The sequence below is a fragment of the Pogoniulus pusillus genome, chromosome 18 (genome assembly GCF_015220805.1).
Source record: "Pogoniulus pusillus isolate bPogPus1 chromosome 18, bPogPus1.pri, whole genome shotgun sequence".
Lineage (NCBI taxonomy): Eukaryota > Metazoa > Chordata > Aves > Piciformes > Lybiidae > Pogoniulus > Pogoniulus pusillus.
The window spans coordinates 21,868,501-21,889,872 of record NC_087281.1 but is presented as its reverse complement, the minus strand read 5'-3'; the positions used below and the strand labels follow the sequence as shown (position 1 = coordinate 21,889,872).

General features: G+C 42.1%; 1 protein-coding gene across 1 annotated transcript in view; it reads right to left on the bottom strand.

Annotated features, from left to right (window-relative positions):
* Positions 1 to 21,372, bottom strand: part of CRIM1 (cysteine rich transmembrane BMP regulator 1) — a 162,921-nt gene that overhangs the window by 127,667 nt on the left and 13,882 nt on the right. The window contains exon 2 of the mRNA XM_064158711.1: positions 20,356 to 20,529. Within this exon, the coding sequence (XP_064014781.1) occupies positions 20,356 to 20,529 (174 nt within the window). The remainder of the gene's footprint in view (positions 1 to 20,355; positions 20,530 to 21,372) is intronic.

The window sequence follows — 21,372 nt, the reverse complement described above, 5'->3', positions numbered from 1 at the left end:
GCAAACTACTCTGATTTTTCCTTCAGTAACCCCTTATGCAATCCACAAAGACTCTTTGGTCAATCACTAATAATTTTAAAGGAATGGGAAAGATAAGCAAGCTTCTGACGTGTACCAATGAAGAGTTTGTTATGTTTGGCCACATCATCTGCATCTGATAGCCTAAGATCACCAAAAAAACCCCAACCATCCGACCACAAACTCAGCACCAACAAAAAACCAAGATAAAAAAAAAACCAAACCAATGATGTGCAGACTAGAATGAGCCACACCTAGCACCACCCATTGCAAATGCCCCCAAATACCTGTATCACATTCTTGAAGTAGTACTGCAGAGCTGGACAGCAGCAGCAACAACATCTGCAGCTCTAATCAGATGTTCAGAGCAGATATGTAGAGGATGAAGCAAGGAATGAGGTATCCACAAGGTGTGGATACATCCAAGAGGATAATGAGAAGAATTAAGTGCAAGGTAGCTGGGAAAAAGATAGGAGCAGGCACAGTAGATGTGCTAGCAAGCTCAAAAAATAAGAAGGTTGTGCACAGCTGTTTGTAGCACTGGGAGAAAATTAGGAGGGAGAAACCTTTAGCACATGAATTTTATTTGGACTTACTGAGAAAGAGGCTCACACTATTCCAAGAGCCAGCACTCAAAAGAGATCATTCTTATTGCATGTAGTAATTCCAGAAGTATGAATCAAAGCTACCATCCCAACAAATGCAGTAAGCTGGCATTCCTTCATAGGTAAACAGAAGTATTCATAGTAAACTGCAGTGCTGCAGCAGAGCATCATCTGTGTACAAAGTTGACAGTAGACAGCACATTCTGTTAAATGATTCTAACTGTTCAAATGCCTCTGTCATGGCCAGGGACACTTTCCACTCGTTATGAAGAACTTCTGAACATCTAATCTAAATCTACTCTACCTTGGATCTATTTCCCTTAGTCCTGTCACTACCTGGAAGTCCCTCACCAGCTTTCTCGTATGCCCCCTTCAGATATAGGAAGGCCACAATAAGGACTCCTCAGAGACTTCTCCAAAATGAACAACCCTAAATCTCTCAGCCTGTCCTCACAGGAGAGGTGCTTCAGCCCTCTTATCATCCTCGTGGCCCTTCTCTGGACATGGCCCAGCAGGTCCAGATTATTCATAGAATAGGGGTTCCAGAACTGGACACAGTACTCAAAGTCGGGTCTCACAAGAGCAGTGTAGAGGGGGAGAATCACCTCTCTCAGCCTGCTGGCCAGGAGAATCACATCTCTCAGCCTGCTGGCCACACACTTTTTGTGATGCAGCCCAGGATACAGTTGGCTTTCTGGGCTGCAGGTGTACACTCATGGCTCACATTGAGCTTCTCATCCACCAGCACCCCCAGGTCCTTTTCTTCAGGGCTGCTCTCAAACCAATCACTGCACAGCCTATATTGGTGCCTGGGATTGCCCCAACCCAGATGGAGGACTCTGCACTTGGTCTGTTGAAACTCATGATGTTGGCATGGGTTAACCTGTCCATCCTGTCCAGGACCCTCTGGATGGATCCCTTGCCTCCATCATGTCAGTTGCACCACAGAGCTTGATGTCGTTGGTGAACTTGCTGAGGGTACACTCAATGCCACTGTCCATGTTGTTGATGAAGATATTAAACAAGATTGGTCCCAATACTGATTCTTGAAGGACTCCACTTGTCACTGGCCTCCACTTGATTGGCATTGGAATGTGCTACCCGGGGAGCTGGAGTCGCCATTCCTGGAGCTGTTTAAAAGGAGGCTGGATGAGGTAGTTAGTGCCATGTTTAATTTAAGTAGAAGGGATAGGTTATAAGCTGGACTCAGTGTCAGAGGTCTTTTCCAATCTGTGATTCTCTGGGTGCAGCCATCAAGCATGTTCTTTACCCACCAAGTGGTTCACCATCAAACACATATTTTACCAGCTTGGAGATCAGGATGTCCTGTAGGACAGTGTCAAAAGCTTTGCTCAGGTGCAGATAAATGGCATTGGTTGCTCTTCCCTTGATGATTGATGTTGCAACCTTGTCATAGAAGGCCACCAGGTTTGTCAGGCATAATTTACCCTTGGTGAAGCAGTGTCAGTTGCACCAAATCAGCTCTTTGCACAGAGGGGAAACTGAGTTGCCAGGATCATCCTTATTTCCCTTTTTGAAAATGGAGGTTGTTTCCTATTTTCCAGTCTGTGGGAACTTCACTGGACTGCCATGACTATTGGCATAGAATAGAGAGCAGCTTAGTGACCTTATCTGACAACTCCCACATGCCTCCCCATCCTAATTAAACCATTCCCTATCTCTATGTTCCTGCCACTGCTGCCAATCCTTAAATACATTCCTATTAACTATCACTTTGTCATCTCCTCATTTCTATTAATAATAGAACCAAGAAACAGGGAGAGTCACATGTTCACACCTCAATGCAACTAAATGCAAGCAACCACTCCAAGTAACAGGCTTTTCAGACAGGGTAGAAGTCAGGACAATAAAGCATATAATGTAGAAAGCCTTACATATTAATCATAGAATCAGCCAGGTTGGAAGAGACCTCCAAGATCATCCAGTACAACCTAGCACCCAGCCCTAGCCAGTCAACTAGACCATGGCACTAAGTGCCTCATCCAGGCTTCTCTTGAGCACCTCCAGGGATGGTGACTCCACCACCTCCTTAGGCACCCCTACCAGCATCTTTTCTCACTACACTACAGCAGAAAACGACATTTGATAATCAGATTAAAAAAAGACTCCAAAAAAATATCCACAGAACAGATGCAGGGGTTCTGCCACCTCGTGGCATTCAGAACCTAAAATTACTGTTTCTACCATATTTGTTTGGGGTTTTGTGGGGTTTGTTTTGCTTTTTATTGAGCTGGAAGCATTTGATACCATAGAACAGAGAATAGATACTTTCAATAGCACTGAAATTACCAAGCTTAGTTCCCTGCAGTTTCATTTCAGAATTGCATCCTGTAGCATCTAAGATGAGACTTTCAACTGAAGCTTTTCTAGCTGTTCAGATAGGAGTATATTTTTCTTCATCCCTCTTCCAGCTCCTATAAATCCTCTGCTGTCTAGTGTTGAAGTTGCATAGTCTGCCTCAGTCTACTGCCCATTTTCAGTACGTGCAGTTCTATTCTATCTTTAAAGTCCTTATCTGTTCATCATAACTGCTGGAAACTGATAACTCTCAAAAGTAATCACTGACAGGAAAAAGGGAAAGGCAGAGATGGAGAGACAAAGGCTGCAGATCGATAAAAGCCTCATTTCACTCATCAGACCATCTGCATCGCAGACTGTCAGTAAGAACCTTTGTCAGCCTCAACAGCTTCAGCGGTTCCCCTGCCCAGTACACAGCATGGACCAACACCGCCATGCCACAGCAACTGAGGCAGGGGCACAGAGGCAGAACATAAGGCGAGTGACGAGCAGAAACCAGGCCATAAACTCCAAAGTCCCCTTTTCCCATTTGGGATTCAAGGCCAGAAGCACTTTAATGCCTAAACTAGGTCAGTCTTTGTTTACACAAAACATAGATGAGAAAGGAAGTATCACTCATTCAACTTCGTCATCAGGATCAGTCCAAACTAGCCTGCAAGGCACAGGAACTTTATATTACTGTATCTTTTATTAAAGAAATGAAACCTTATCAAAGGTTCACTTGTAGAACCCCCTGCACACTGATAAACTCAGGTAATAAACAATACTTTTCCACATAAGACAGATCTGCTTCCTCTATGGGAGCATTGACAATGTAATTTGAAGTGATCTTATGTTCTTAATAGGCTGTATCCTCACAGGTGCTTAATGTTCCAGCCCCTATTTGTCAGTTGTAACTCTGGTAAGCTGTAACTGCTTCTGGGCTACATCTGCTAGAGATTCTTTAGTAAATAACAGATCTAAGTTTGGATATTTTAGTTTCAATGGGAAAAACAAAACACTGAAACCCAAATGAAAACAACTGCAAGAAACATACATGAAAAAAAGCCAGCACCACACAAAGATTAAAAAAAGAAACAAACAAAGCAAAGCAAAACATAAGCTCTAAGCCCTACCATTCTCGTAGTTATCTTTTGCCTTTGAGTTTTCCCTTCCAACTCCACAGCAATTCCTGCACTTCCCCTCAATGTTCCTCAGCTTTAGCCTATGCCAATTTTTCCACTTAAGAGAGTGAGAAAGAATAATAATAGTTAAAAAAACCAAACACCACCACACACACCAGAAAAACACCAAACCACCACCAACCAACACATACAAACCCAAACAGCTAGGAAGATCTGCCACAGAAAGCCACATAGGAGCCAATACTGGAAAGCCAGCAATGATTTATAGACCTCTGCTCAACTTTCATTTCTTGCTCTCTATTCCCCACATTTGAATTTCAGCTCTGTAAGATACAGCTGTAAAACAAGCATGTAAGAACTACCAGAGTGATGAAAAGCAGGTCACAGGTACCTTGAAGTGAAACCACGTTTGATCACTCAGTGATGAGTGTTATGGACTGCAGCTGTAAAGGCAGACTAGATTTCTGCAACGCTCTTTTTCCCTTGTCAACAAGTTAGTAACTTTCATAGGAATAGTCCCTAGGACTGAGAAGAAAAACAGAGATTGTTGGAATAAGTGTGTTGGCAAAGCAATACTTCAGAAACTTGGAGAGTAAAAGCCAGACACAGATTGCTTCTGTCTGCAGTCTCCTGAACCAAATCAGTGATGGCTCAGCACAGAAAATAAGAGGCTTTCTTACAGTTAGCATTCATGCTCTAGCCTATGTGCATGAGGCTACTCACATGGCTGGAACATCACATCATTAAGAGATAAGGGAAGTGTTTTTGTGAAGATACATCTTTATCTCAGTTTTCAGATTTCATTTAATCTCACTTCACATTAGCACTGAAGAGCACTGTGAAAGCTCTGCTGTAACCCAAGGAACTTGCAGCATACAATAACAAACCACAGCTCTTCACACAAGGACAGTCCTCATAAGGGACTGTTTGTTAGAGGTTAGAGCCCTCATTTATGCCTCATTTCAACAAACAGCATGCTCAGTCAGAATGACACAGGGTGCAGCAAGTTGTTTTCAGGTAGCATCAACGTACATAACCTCATCGAATCTCATAGAACCAACCAGGTTGGAAAAGACCTCCAAGATCAGCCAGTCCAACCTAGCACCCAGCCCTAGCCACTCAACCAGACCATGGCACTAAGTGCCTCATTCAGGCTTTCCATGAACACCTCCAGGGACGGTACCTCCACCACCTCCCTGGGCAGCCCATTCCAATGCCAATCACTCTCTCTGCCAACAACTTCCTCCTAACATCCAGCCTAGACCTCCCCCAGCACAACTTGAGACTGTGTCCCCTTGTTCTGTTGCTGGTTGCCTGGGAGAAGAGACCAACCCCCACCTGGCTACAACCTCCCTTCAGGCAGTTGTAGACAGCAATGAGGTCTGCCCTGAGCCTCCTCTTCTGCATGCTAAACACCTCCAGCTCCCTCAGCCTCTCCTCATAGGGTTTGTGTTCCAGGCCCCTCACCAGCTTTGTCGCCCTTCTCTGGACACATTCCAGCACCTCAACCTACAGACCTAGCTCAAGTAACTCTGTAACATGCCACGGGGTTTTGAAAGAGACTAAAGGAAACACTCCTTGAGAAAAAAAACCAACAACCAACTACACTGATAAAGCTAGAATAACTTTAGGCAGTAATAACAACAATTTAAACACCATACTTTACCTGTTGAGAAGTGCAGTAATTTTCTCCTCCCCTTGTTTCTACGACTCTCAAGAGCAGCACCTCAGCCTTGTTGATTAGATGTTATGTGTATTGTGTTTTGTAAGAGACCCATTGCATTTTCTAAGAGATCCAGGCTTATCAGTGAATTGATTCACTGTTGCTTTTAATGAATGCAGACCTCCTATGGGTATCTCAGCCTGTGGCAACCTACTACACCAGTACAGTTGACAAGTCAAGATCCAAGTTCCACTATCCCCAGTTTACTTATACATTCCCCCCAAATTCCAGCCAGGGTTGCTGTTTTCCAAACACCTACTGCCACAGCACAAACACCATTAGCAGACATATCCTTTAAGCATTTTAACTCTCCAACATTAGAATGCGAGCAGATACCCGAGGGAAGGAAAAAAGGTTTATCTAAGGAGGCATTTCTTTCTCATTTCACACACACGTTTGATCTTGCTCCGCTCACTCGCTGGTTTCAACTTCTAGAAAAGATAGGATGAAGAGTCCTGCCTTACTCTGCTCTTATTCATGACTTCTGGGGCTGCTAGAACCTTGTTCAGAGATACATCCAGTTTAAGAAGACAGCTAGCATTTAGATGCGAATAATGCTCTAGGAGGTGAGTTTCAGGCTCAAGGTGTTTTCCCTTCTACCTAGTCTGCCTGCTTTGCAGGACATCAAAGCTCCAGCAGAACCTGCTGAAAACCAGAAGCTGAAAGTGGCAGCTTGCAGACAGAAGGCTGGGAAGGACTGGACACTTAGAGTGACACAGAATAAAGTGCATACTTCAACTCCCTGGCTAATCTAGAAGTACAAAGTACAAAACTTCTAAGAAGCAGCAGCACTGAGACTGCTATTTTAAGTCTCTCTCACGTGTCCTATCCACATGAGGAACACCCACACTGCCCACCAATAACACTATAACAGTTAGAAAAACACTTCTTTTACTTCTTGGTTTTGTACCCATCATTCCTGTATAGTTTGTCACAACTTTTTATTTGAAAGTAATTTTCTTTAGGCACATCTAGATTGGATTCTTTCAAATACAGCTGTACAACTTTGATATCAATATTCTACCTGGTTTCTGAAAGTGTACAAGATATTAGCAATTCATGTTTCAAACTCTCATAAAGCAATGAATACATATTATAGAAAGACCTAAAGAAGAAAAAAGTGAAACATGTTGCTTTTGGCATTATTCTGTTCCTTATTCACTTCAAGGAGCCTGCAATGACAACAGAGAAGAAAAACCATCAGACTTACACATTTAAGTATGCCAAAGAGTAGCAAGCCCCAGCTCTGATGGCTAGAATGTCAGGCATTTCCTCTGATGCTGTATGTGACAGCACCTCCTAGCCAGAGGTCAAAAGCAGAACTGAGTTTCCAGATTCCAGTTTGAGGGTTTTAATTCAAGTGACTGTTTTCCTTTGCCCTTATAAAGTTATGTGCTCATGCCAAACATGTTTAACATTTAACATATTACTGCATTCATTTATAGAAACTGCAGTTCTGCTCCATGTAGCTGACAAGTCATTTCAGTTCTAGTACTTTCATGTGGATTCATTTGTCATTATGACAATTTTTCTATGTCTAGAACAAAACCAATCATATAAAAGTACTAATTGTTCTCTTGCTAACCGAAGGCAAGAGTTACAGAAAGGCAGACTTTACATCTTTAATGTAGAATAGAATCATAGCATGAAAGAATGGTTTAAGTCAGAAGAGACCTCAAAGATCATCTAGTTCCAATCCCCCACCATAGACAGGGACACCTCCCACTAGAACAGGTTGCTCAAGGCCTCATCCAGCCTGGCCTTGAACACCTCCAGGGAGGGAGCAGCCACAGCCTCCCTGGGCAACCTGTGCCAGTGTCTCACCACCCTCACTGTAAAGAGCTTCTTCCAAACATCTATTTTAGATCTCTCCTCTTCCAGTTTAAACTCTTCATCCTGTCATTTCAAGACTGTAAATAGTCCCTTCCTAGCTTTCCTGTAGGACCCTTTCAGATACTGGAAGGCTACTACAAGGTCTCCTCAAAGCCTTCTCTTCTCCAGGCTGAAGAGCCTCAACTCCCATAGCCTGTCCTTGTAGGAGAGGTGCTCCAGCCCTCTGATCATCTTCATGGACTCACTCCAATAGCTCCATGTTCTTCTTGTGTTGGGAGCTCCAGTGCACAGTAAGCTGACATATCTAATTCTAAGTAAGCAATTTGATGTACATAATGCAAGTTACTTTATGAAGGATGAAGGAATTTTTCTTGGGTTTGGACAGCAAGAATTTAAAAAGTACTTTGTACATAGAATGCTTGAGGAAACCTTGAACAGGGAAGAGAACACAGGAATTCAAGAGAAGGTAAAGGTAATGCTCATCAGCACTAATACCTTTTTTTTTTTTTTTTGGATGGGTTTTGTTTAAGAAAGTTATTCAACCTTGAGGTCAGTGCTTTGCCTATAAAATACTCACACTCTCCCCATGTATATGCATAGAAGAATCCTTACAGTAACTAGTAGTACACACCTGTGCCCAAAATCTATTGACAGTGAACAGACAGATGCCCCAGTACTTGTGGAGCAGACTTTTATTCTTAAGCATCCTTAGAAGGTGCACACACACATCACTTCTGCTCAGGTCCAGCACATAAGGACGCTGGTCAAAGTAACACCTCGCTGTTGTGTCAACAGGAGAGGTGAAATTGAGTCCTGAAAAGCTCATTTATAACTAGGTGGTTTCCATGTCTTAAGAGATTTGAATTTGTGTTTATACTGAGAGTTGTACCTGTGCTAACACTCTGGGGTATGGTGAGAAATTCCACTCTATGGAGTTCTCACATAGCATTCAGCCAAATCTAATGCTACTAAGTTAATGAGGAGTGGGAACTTGGAGAAGAAACATTAGCAGTGTAAAGTCCCCTTTAATTTTTTGTTATCATGTTCTGCAAGATCCTATGGGAAGGTGTAGTAGTTAGCAAACTGCCTAAGGATATGTGGACAGTAGTGGTCTCCTCTGAAAGTGTATCCCCATCAGAAAAATAATCACACCCAGTAGTAAGTAATGCAAGGGCAGTTTCTTAGAGAGGTGCCTCCCACTCAGACTTTATAAGGTGAACCCTCACTTGACACAGAATGAAACTTTGCCACTTCTAGAAATGAAAATGGTCTCAGACTAAATGTCCTATTCCCAAGGCTGTTGGAAGCAGACAATAGCAATGAAATTTGAAAGCAGACAATAGCAATGAAACCAAGGACAGTTAATAGAAGCAGGTCAAGTCTTCCATTTGAAATGTTTCACAACATCCTTAAAATCACCACTGCATCTGGAAGCATTCTGCTAAAAGCCATCTGCTCCATCTTCTCTCTATTATCTGCTCCATCTTCTCTCTATCCACCAATTTTAAGAGAAGGTGAAGCATTCACTAGAACCTGTAACTCATCAGTACAGGTGAAGTGGATGTACTTCAGCAGGTTACTTGTCAACAGGGAGAAGAACATTTGGAAAGCATGGAACTTAGGAACAGCAGAATCTCACCAGCTTTAAGATATTGCCCCATTCTTTCTGTTCCTTCTCGTGCAGAGGCTCCAGGTGTAGTAAGTTATCTAGTATTCTATTTCACATTAATTCAGGTAAGCATGTGAAACAGAAAAAGGCAAGCAGAATGCTTCTTTGACTCTAGCAGGATGCATTTGCCACACAGCCCTATCCCAAGGCCCCCTATTAAAGTTACATTTCTACCCACAGCAATCTCTGAAACTGCAAGGTGGAAGGAAAATGAAGTGTCAAATTGAACATTCAGTACCCTCTCTATAGCATTATATACCCAAGACATTTGGATGTAGAAGACAGGGGTTACAACAGGAAACACTTTCTGTAATGCTAACAATTCTAGAGCTTTTTTTAATTTTGGGTTACAAAAATCACAGAATATATCTGCTTGGAAGAGATGTCAAAGATCACCCAGTCCAATTTTTGTCCCAGTACCGACAAGTGAACGCTAAACCACATCAATCTGCCTCAGAACAGGCAATGCATTGTCCCCCTATTAATACAAACAGCATTATTTGTAATCTAGTTAAGCCTCAAATTAGGTACCAACCACATCAGTACAGAAACTTGAAAGTCTGTTTTCCCTCTGGAGATCTCTGAAACTTCTGCAGGGTTTTCCTCCTGAAATTCTGTGGCACAGATGTTGTTTATGTAACAACCTCTCTTAAAAATAGGGCACACTGAAAGTCAGTGTCTTAGAAAAAGATCATACTTCCTCAATTGAGCAACAGTTCTCTGGGGACCTGAAGAAAAGAAGTGCCCATGTCCTGCAAATGTAGCACTACTTTGTTATGCTATGAAGGCAACTGCACTGCCAAAGGTGCCACTGTCGTAAAGCCCTCTCAATTATTGACCACGTTCTCTTCCTTTTTGGTTTTTGAAAGGCTTCTTTGTATATTCAATTTCATGTCAATGTTCCTAATCAGTACTATTGTGTTAGTTTGAAGCTTCGGTGAGAAGGACTAGATCATAGGCTGTGAAATGAAAACAAGAGTCATGTCCACCTCCCTCATAGGCTTGCTGAGATGTATAAAAATAGAAGTCAAAACATAGATGACACGCTCCACACATCACTCTCACTGGGGCTGCTGGCTGAGCTGCATCTCTCTAACCTCACCCTTCATTTTGGACTAATCCACTTTGCTTCCTAACCCCCTGGATCAACCTCCACTCTTCCTTGGGACTGGGGTAAGGTTGAGAGGGGTAGGGGGAAGGTGGAAGGGCAGTTGGGAGCCCCTCCTGGGGACTCAGGTTTCTGGGAGGGCTGTTGTGTTTCTGTATTACCTTTTCCCTTGTCTATAACTGTATATATACTGTAAATATCTGCTTGTCTATTGTTCTAAGCTGTAACTAATAAGCTTCATTCAATTTCCAGAGCTGGCTGAGTCTAGTCTGGGTGATTTCCAAAGTGTGGGGGGTGGGGAACACCCAAACCATCACACCTATCTTCACATCAAACTGTTTTTCCTTCTATATCTATGTAGTCAGGAGAAAAAAAAACCTCTAAAGCTATATTGCTATTTCCCTCCATGTTTTATGTGGAATTTTGCCTTCAGACAGGTATTTGGCTTTTGGAAGCATTCTCTAGGGTAAAATCTGGACTTTTGCAGCAATCACATTCTTTACTGCAAATACATATCAATCTTCAAAGTTCAGTTATTTGAGCAAAACCATACACTAATTGTTATGCAAGAGGAGTGGAAAGTGTACCAGATTAAATCACATTCAGAAGTATTTCACTCCCCTTCTTTTTTCTTTCCACAATTCAACATAAATCTGGATTTATTCTCTTCTAGTTTTTTTTTGACATAGCTACAACCATTAAGACCACACAAGTGACATTTAACACAAAATCAGATTTAACAACAACCAAACAAACATTCAGAATAAAACTACCTTCTCATATTTGTTATTCCAGGACTGGTCTAGCAGGTCTAGCAACATTTGCCAGCATAAAGTTATTCAGTTACATGTAGAAAATAAAGGAATGAATGCAGTATGTTGCAATAAGCCAGCTTAGAAGAATATACCAATAACTTAAAAGGCTTTTCCCTTTCACCTATGGAGGACAGCAGTGAACAGCTTGGAAAGGTGCAAGCTAGGTACCTGAAGGGGCACTGTAGCCAGGTGGGGGGTGGCCTCTTCTCCCAGGCAACCAGCAATAGAACAAGGGGACACAGTCTCAAGTTGTGCCAGGGGAGGTATAGGCTGGATGTTAGGAGGAAGTTCTTCACAGAGAGAGTGATTGGCATTGGAATGGGCTGCCCAGGGAGGTGGTGGAGGCACCGTCCCTGGAGGTGTTGAAGGCAAAGCCTGGATGAGGCACTTAGTGCCATGGTCTGGTTGAGTGGCTAGGGCTGGGTGCTAGGTTGGCCTGGATGATCTTGGAGGTCTTTTCCAACCTGGCTGATTCTATGATTCTAAGTAACAGCTTGGTAACTTAGTGCAAGCTAGGTAACCAAGGAACAACTCTTCAACTAACAGCTTGGTAACTTAGTGCAAGCTAGGTAACCAAGGAACAACTCTTCAACTAACAGCTTGGTAACTTAGTGCAAGCTGGGTAACCAAGGAACAACTCTTCAACTAACAGCTTGGTAACTTAGTAGCAGCGGGGTTTACATACAGACAGAAACAGAAGTGAAAGGTGCTCATTTACCTCAAGTATTCATCCCATCTTTCATCCAAAAGGTGTAAATTTTACCCTTCACACACACTCTGAATAAAGACTGGGCTTAACTTCCACATAGAAAATGCTTATGGTTTTGGCAGAGTATGAACTGAGGAAAAAGGTTGATTGATCCCTCCTCTTAGAGCTTGTGCTAGTTTGAAGCTGGCTAGAATGTTTTGGTGAGAAGGACTAGATTACAGGCTGTGGAAGACAAACAGTGATGATGCCTACTTCCCTCATAGGCTTGCTGAGAGATACAAGAACAAGAGTCTAAACATAGATAGGGCACTTCTGCTGGGGAGCTCTGAGATGCATTTTTTTTTTCTCTCTAGCCACTCTGCCATCTCTCTGATTAATCCACTTTGCTTCCCAATCCCCTGGCCAAGCTTCCATTCTTCCTTGGGACTGGAGTAAGGTTGAGAAGGGTAGGGGGAAGGTGTAAGGGTGGTTGGGAGCCCCTCCTGGGGACTCAGGTTTCTGGGAGGGCTGTTCTGTTTCTGTATTACCTTTTCCCTTGTCTATTTCTGTCTATAACTGTATCTACTGTAAATATCTGCTTGCCTATTGTGCTAGCTGTAAATATAAGCTTCATTCAATTTCCAGAGCTGGCTGAGTCTAGTCTGGGTGATTTCCAAAGTGTGGGGGGGCAGGGAACACCCAAACCATCAGAGCTCAACTGCACATTGCGAGAACATGAGACACACAGACCCACCATCTTTGCTATGAGTGGTGGCACTTATGCTCCCCACAGCACTTAAGAACATCTTTGTGTGTCACACAAGCAGCTGGTACTACCGAAATAAACACTGCTGCCAAATGGTATAGGAAGTTCCTCATATTTGAAACAATCGTCAGACTGAAGTTTTTCTGGTAAATCCAGTTGAACATATCCCAAATTGAAATACATCCCACCAAGTGAAAGACTATGACTTCCCCTTCATGTCCTAGAGAGAAGAGTATACAGCTAGGAACAGCAGGGAATGTTCTTGAAGAGGCAAGTTATTCCGAAGATCGGTGGCTGCCTTTTGAAGGGGGAAGGCAGCAAGGCATGCCACTTCCCTAGAGGCAGCTCTCATGAACACAAATTCTGACCTACTCTGCTAAAGGAGGAGAGGCAGGCTTAAGAACATCCTTAGGTTCCTGTTCTTTAAAGATTTGCTTGGCTACCTGAACTACTGCCAGAGTTTGACACAGATGGAGAGAAAGAAGAACAGGAATAGTCTTTGAAACTACTGAGGTTAGTCTCTTCACATACAGAGTTCCTAGGGACTCTTGATATGCTCTAAGATTTTGAGATAACTGAACTGCTACTACACAAGTTTTCCAAGCTGTCACCTACTGTACTAGTTTGAGCCTAGCTAGAATGTTTTGGTGAGAAGAACAGGATTACAGGAGAACAAGGCTGATGTCTACCTCACTCATAGGTTTGCGGAGATGTATAAGAACAAAAATCAAAGCATAGATAACTCACTGCTTCTCCTGCTGGGGAACTGGCTGAGCTGTATCTCTAACCTCACCCCTCTCTGCCTTTTCTTTCACTAATCCTTACCTTTTCCCTTGTATATTTCTGACTATAACTGTATCTACTGTAAATATCTGCTTGTATATTGTGCTAGCTGTAAATATAAGCTTCATTCAATTTCCAGAGCCGGCTGAGCCTAGTCTGGGTGATTTCCAAAGTGGAGGGGGGCAGGGAACACCCAAACCATCACACCTACCAACATCCTACAATGTATTTTGATGGGAAAATAAACAAAGTCAAAACCAATCAAGAGTTACCTCCTCTTTTACTTCCCTCACCTTCAATCCTCTGTGCCTCGCAAAGTCTGATGAGCTGACCCTTCTGTACCATCTGTGGCTAATTTTTAAACAGATAATGAGTGCAAGAACATGCAGATGAGTTTATTAGGCCTGTGGCTCAGCAGAGGGCACCTCATCACTTCTCACCCCTGGCTGTATTTTCCACAGTCCATTCCAGCAATCCAAGTTCAACCAAGCTGTCATCATTAGCAATCTTGGGAACAAACTTCCCAATCTCAAGAACACAATGTTTCCTGAACCATATCAGAGCAGGCACTCATCAAGACAATAACTGAAAGCAAAAGCATGTTAAACAACAACCACCAAAAAACGACATTGTCTGGAAAAGCTATCACATACCTACATAATAACACATTCCTGTTTCTAGCCCTGAATGTGTGCATGTCCTCATAGTAAGATTGTTTATGACCTCTGTGAAGTCAGTCTATGTAGAAAAGCAGGCACTTGAAGCCTAGTAAGAGTTGAGAAACCTCTAGAGAATAAATGTGCTTTGTGATACATAATCACAGAATCAACCAGGTTGGAAAAGACCTCCAAGATCGTCCAGGCCAACCTAGCACCCAGCCCTAGCCACTCAACTAGACCATGGCACTACATGCCTCATCCAGGCTTTGCCTGAACACCTCCAGAGACAACAAATCCACCACCTCCCTGGGCAGCCCATTCCAATGGCTCTGGCAAGAACTTTCTCCTAACATCCAGCCTAGACTTCCCCCAGCACAACTTGAGATTGTGTCCCCTTGTTCTGCTGCTGGTTACCTGGGAAAAGAGACCAACCCCCACCTGGCTACAACCTCCCTTCAGGTAGTCGTAGACAGCAATGAGGTCCCCCCCGAGTCTCCTCTTCCCCAGGCTGTACACCTCCAGCCTTTCCTCATAGAGTTTGTGTTCCAGTCCTCTAACCAGTTTCATTGCCCCCCTCTGGACACCTTCCAGTATCTCAACATCTCTCTTGATTTGAGTGGTCCAGAACTGGGTACAGTCCTCAAGGTGTGGTCTGACCAGTGCTGAGTACAGAGGCAGAATAACCTCCCTTGTCCTACTGGCCACAGTGTTCCTGATGCAGGCCAGGATGCCATTGGCTCTTTTGGCCACCTGGGCACACTGCTGCCTCATCTTCAGCCTACTCTCTATCAGTACCCCCAGGTCCCTTTCTGTCTGGCTGCTCTCCAGCCACTCTGGCCCCAGCCTGTAACATAACAAGTCTTTGAGAATTTGTAATCTGGCTACACAAAGCTCAGCCAAAGTTAGCTACCAGTTCTACAACAGAACCAATCGCTTCAATGTTTATCTAACACTACTGTTTCCTAGGAAAACAAAGGCAGAGGACAGGGGTGACAATGCCTCCAGCAACCACATTACTGAGAAGCTTACACAGGGGCCTCAATGCTTTCTTGCAAGTCACAAAATGGTTTGGGTTGGAAGAGACCTTAAAGAGTCCTTCCACCAGATTACGTTGCTCAAAGACACATCCAATCTGACCCTGAACTTCCCCACACAACATGTTCCACTGTCTCACCACTCTGAGTGATGAATTTCTTTACATGTAATCCAAATCTACCCACTTCCCATTTAAGGCCACTACACTTCATTCTATCATTACAAGCTCTTGTAAAAAGTCCCTCCCCAGCTTTCCCAGAGGCCTCCTTCAGGTACTGGAAGGCCATTAAATGCTGTCCCTAGAGCCTGCTCTTCTCCAGGTTGAACAACTTCAACTCTCTCAGATATTTTTCATAGCAAAGATGTGCCATTCCTAAGATCACCTTTGTGCCCCATCTCATGTTGGAGGCCCCAGACCTGACTGCAGCACTTCAGGTGGAGTCTTACAAGAGCAGAGTGGAGGGGCAGAATCATCTGCCTCAACCTGTGGGTTGCACCTTTAATACATCTCAGGACACAGTTGACTTTCTAGGCTGCAAGTGAACATCGCCAGCTTGCACTGAGCTTCTCATAAACCAGCACTCTCAAGACTACCTACTCAGGGCTGCTTTCAGTCCATTCCCCACACAGCCTGTATTGATACTGGCCTGCCAAGGGCCATCTGGGAAAAAAAAAGTCTCTCCTTTCCAATGTGTCAGCTGCATCACACAGCTTAATGTCATTGGCAAACTCGCTGAGGGTGCACCAATTCCACTGTCCACATTGCCAACAAAGATGTTAAAAAATGGACATGAGGCCCCCTACAGAAGTTACATAAATTTGAGTAGAGATTACAACAGACTCCTCAATATAAGCTTTGCCAATTCAGGGCAGAGAAGGACTTTGGCAGACAAAGAGCATGGCTTTTAGGCTCTGTCAATGGCACCTAAATGGCATGATGCTAGCACTCATGAAGCCCAGTTTTGGGACACAAGTACAGATGAAGTTGACACACTTGCCTTATGTGGTTTAAGTGAACTTGCATGCAAACGGGTTGAAATAGGTAGGCAAAGACAGCAAGAAAAGGCAGGAAAAGATAGAATGAAATACAAGGAGCCCAGGAAGGCAGGCACACATTAGCTGACAGAAAGAAGAACCCCTGTATGAAGCTAAACTTTGGGGTAGCCGAATAAGCAAGCTAGAATTGACATCAAGCTGAAAAAGAAAGACTATACACTGCCTAAAAAGCTTAAGTACAGACAAACTGGCTAAAAAAGAAGATGACTAGAAAGGCACTTGAAAGGGAAGGGGTGAGCACAAAAAGACACAAGGAACCAAGAACACATGCAAAAGCCTTAAGCTCTTAGCATATATAGGTTGAGATCTGGAAATGGGACTCCAGACTTCCACTCACCACTTTTTACTTGCCAGGTTGTATTTATGGAACAGACTCCACATCTGCAGGCAAAGGTAGCTTTTAGTAAACCATACAGAACTGGCAGCTACAGTATTAGCACCAACATCTCCTGTGCAAAGACCTTACATACACTTGGTATGGTTGGGGCAGCCTATCTGCACCCTTCTTTTTGTCAAGAAAGCAATGAAAAACAAAAAATCATCAAAACCAATCAAATAGAACCTATAAAGTAAGAAAAGCCATGGAACTCATTTCAACCAAAACAAGTAAACCACACTGACTCAGTACCATGGGTCTTTACCATAGCCTTGCCTCAGCTGCTTAGGAAACTGAAAGGTGGGTCCTCACTTAAATGAGTTTATACAGCCCAAGATAACCTTGTCATAACTATAAAACTGCAATGAAATTCCTTGAGCCAGAACTTCTCTGGAGGTCACTGTAGAATAACTTTCTAGGTTCTGCTTTATCAATTATTCTGTGAAGTTACAAATCTATTTCATCTGTGTTTTTAAGTACTACCCAAAAATAATTCACTTCACTGCACCTTCCCAATGACTCCATAACTAGAAGGAAAGCTCTGACATGTTTTCCTCTCAAAGGATGGAGGTTAAGCATCTTCTCCTGCCTCAGCTGTGTTATAGAAGTTCATTGACATGTGAACAGTACATGAACAATGAATATCAAAAACCTTGATGGATGACAATGCTGAGCAATAGAAAACATTTGCAATTGCTTAGGAAATATTCTTGAAGTGGAAAACCTATGGAAATAAATGCATAGATAGTATTTGTCATCATTAAGTTGTCTTCAGAAACTCCAATTATGGCCTATCTGTGGGAACTGAAGAAGGGAGTCAGCTAAATGTGATAAAGGATTTCTCTGGAGAGCATCCCTGTGTACCCTTGACACAGTAAGACTGAGGTCAGAAACAGTAAATTTGCACACCTGCATTTGTGTAAGGCTTATATAGAAACATAGTAAACTGATGCCTTAGTGCAACATTTGCATGGAAACAAACTTAGAACAAGGGACTGAAAGTAGTCTGTGCCGAGATAGCCAACACCTCATTGTGATCCAAGAAGAATGTTAAAAAACAATATTTTACCCAATTGATGTATTCCATAACTTGCAGAGTTACCACAATTTATAGAATGGCATATAAAAAGGCTGCTGCTATGGTAATAAATAGCTTTGGCTACTTAGATACCCACATATCCTTGTGTCACTGTTTTGCCCATCACTAATATATACAGCGACATGTATCTGTCATTTAGGTGCTTAATTTATATCTTTTAACCACATTTATACTTAATTACCCATATCAAGTGTGGTCAGGAGGTAGAAGTTAGGCTACTTTCTCTCTGCCTCACTTTTCATGGCTGCAGATTCTGTCAAAGATTCAAATCATTAGTTTCAAATCTTCTTGCTATTATATTTAACAGACAACCCAAAATCCTACAAATAATCATCTGTTCACATACTGCTACAGTTTAACACTTAGCTTGCCTTGAAGAAACAAGAAGATTTATCTATTTGAAGATGCTTAGAGAGCCCTCTGGTTTGCACACTGCTTAAGCTGTGTTTCAGGTAAACTTTCCAAACAGATGAATTCAACTTTTAGTCAATAAGCTTTTAAAGCCTGAAAGGCTCAAACAGCAAATACTGACTCTGACACACCGAAGTGGCTACCTCATTCTACCTAAGAGACTTGGCTTGCTTATTGAGCAGGAACATGGCAAGCAGAAAGGAAAAAAGTTATTCTTCTTTTCCATTAGCTTAGGTACAGGAGGAAACATTAGTTTGGCTTTAGAATGCCAAAACAAGAAGTAACACACTTAAAGAAACAACCTCCATAAGCAGTTAACTTTCCAGCCCTGGTGACAAAGAGGGAACAAGCATTTACACAGTGCAAAACACAGTTGACAACTGCAGTCAGTCCAATTTGTTTAATGCAGCAAATCCAAGTTATGCTATAACTTCTGCCCTTCTGTTGGGCAATATGGGTAGACTTTACTTCAAACATTCCTCAGAGACAGGGTTTGACAGTCTGAGATGCAAAGGCAAATTCACATTCTTTTGAGTAAAAGCTGGACTACTACATCACTTAAGTTATAACTGATAGATTTAAAACTACTCTTGTTTCATCACTTGCACCAACTACTCTTCCTACCTGTGAAGGAGGAAAAAATAGTAATAAAACTCCCTTGAAAAAAAAAAAACCAAACCAACCCACAGAAAAACCACCACACAACTAGCAACCTATATTCTGAGGCTTTAGAAGGACATCCTCCATGCTACCCAAACCAAAAAACCCAAATAAATAAAAGTTAGTTCTAAACCCCAGCTGCACTGTTGCTCTCACACCAGACAGCTTACATGTGGAATACTGTCACCTCCTAGCTGAGCTTAAAAGACTTGTTTTTAAAATGGGAATTTAGCTGAAGGCAAGTTATTCAAAGCAGCAATCTACTTTAGCTATGCCATTCCACAGACTAAGTCCATTTCCTCCAAGTCTGAAAAAAACAACCCAAAGACAACCTAAAACAGCATCCAACAGCAGATGTTCTTAGCAAGTTAAACACAGGATGAATTATCATGCCAACAGAATCCTACTACAGACAGTCATACATTCACAAGTTAAAAAATTAGTGGTAAGGTTACTTAAGAATCTATATATGCTACCACCCACTACTACAGCAACAAGAGGCCACAGGTTTTGACTCTCCTCTTCCTAGGAGTAAAGCAAAGAACAAAAACGCCCACATGAGGCTTTTGTACACCCTTAGCACTCAACAACATGACTGATGGTGAACATTTCCATCAGCTACATTTTTCTCACAAGATCTCATTTTAAGTCTGTAGCTCAGAAAGCTCTATTAGCAAAAAGAGTACAACTCAAATGCGTAACTTGAAGATACTAACTTTAAATGTGGTTAGTAGGCCTATGATTACATTTACTTTTGCATCATGATTTTAAATACTGATTTAAAAGTAGACCAATTAAGCAGGTTCATACCACTTTCATGTGTTCCTATACACTTTAGAAAAGAAACAATAATTACAGCATCACAGGAAGAGCCTGAGAACAAACCTTTGACAGACATTCAAACCCCTAGAAATAAACCATGATCATTTAACTGCAACTGGATACATCTGAGTCAGCTCATTTTCAGTTCAGCCATAAGCAACAATTTAAAAGGCAAACACACAAATGAAACAAAACCAGTACAAACAAAACCCAAAGCACCAGGTATGTGTGCAGAAGCATAAACCTGTGGCCTAACAGAAGCTTAATCAAAGGAATATGGAAACTGAAAGACACAGGCATTAAAGTAATGCCACATTATATAAAAGAGAAAACAGCAACTCATGCATTCAAGTAAGAAAAAGTGCAACTGTAACCAACAACTACTCCTTTTTCTATGCCTTTGCTGTTAAAATCTACTCTGTTTATTCATTGTTCAGTCACATCAACATTTTATATATAGCTTTCTACGCTGCTTTCCAGCTAAAGATACACAAAGGTAGCTAACAGAACCTATAATCAGAACATTTTTAGTCTTAAAAATCTACAAACACAACACACAAAGCACAAAGCATCAGTTTCTTCCGTTCTTAAAGCTACATATTTGGCAAGCCAAGCCTACCAAAGTCCTATCTTCCTTTAAAACACACAACCGCCTTCTGAAAAGTACAAGATCATAGATACCTGAAACTACCCCAAGTCAGCCCAAAGCATATGAAATGACCTCCAGCTTTTCATCAAATGCACAGAAAAATTGCTGACTGTGAATTACTGAAGACAAGTGCTTACCTTCAATCCTTTTTAAGGCAGACAGGCAAGTATCCCGGCTTGAAAATTCAAACGGATTATTACAGGTCCGAATGGTGTCACATTCGCATTTGCCGCTGATTATGTTACAACCTGTTATAAGGTTTTCATTGCATGGTTCAAATCCAAGAAGCTGATCATCATCCCAGTTTTCATCTAAAATAAACAAATAAACTCACTCACTGTTGGATTTTGGCTGCAAGATATAAATTCAGCTGCTCTGGAGTTGGATGGGACTTACATCGAGTTCAATGTAGCGCTAAACAGAAGATAACAGAGTGGTAAAAATAAACTAATCTGAATTGTGGGATCTGCCAAATATCAGGTTTTGCAGCTATTTTGCTACAGCTACTGGCATTGTTTATCTCCATCTGTGTGAAAAACTAAGCTGTCTCAGGGAAATGAATAGTGGTAGTACGAATGGATGCTCTTCTAACTGAAATAACTTTTGCACATACTTAAGTTATATTTATCAAAGAAGAGAGAATGTTGGACAGACTCTGAAGCTGTTACAGAAGCAAAAACTGAGTCAGAAAGAGAGCATTTAAAAATACATCACACAAAAATTTGTCAGTGAATCCTATCACAAAAATTCTGTAAGACGCCAGGCCTCCAATCCTTTATTACGACCCAAAATGAGTTTTCCATTACCACTCATACTCTAGAACTGCTGAAGCATACCATGTTCCTTGCTGGGAAGGGGAAGGAAGATAGTTGAGCCAGAATCAGTCTCCCTGCTTTAAAGCATTATTCTTCTGTTGATTTGGTCCTGTCAAATAACTCTATGCTAAGTGTAAGCGATATTCCCACTGTAAAACTGCCCATTCGCCTTTCAGAAGGAGGCTACATGCAACCAGATTTTTTTCCTCTGTGTGATAAATCCAGTCAATCCCAAGTTCCACAAGACTACAATAATGTCTTAGCTTCCTTAGGTCAAATATGCAAACAGTAATGCCCCACCAATGCAAAAGTTCATGCAGGATACAGGCTTTTTATGCC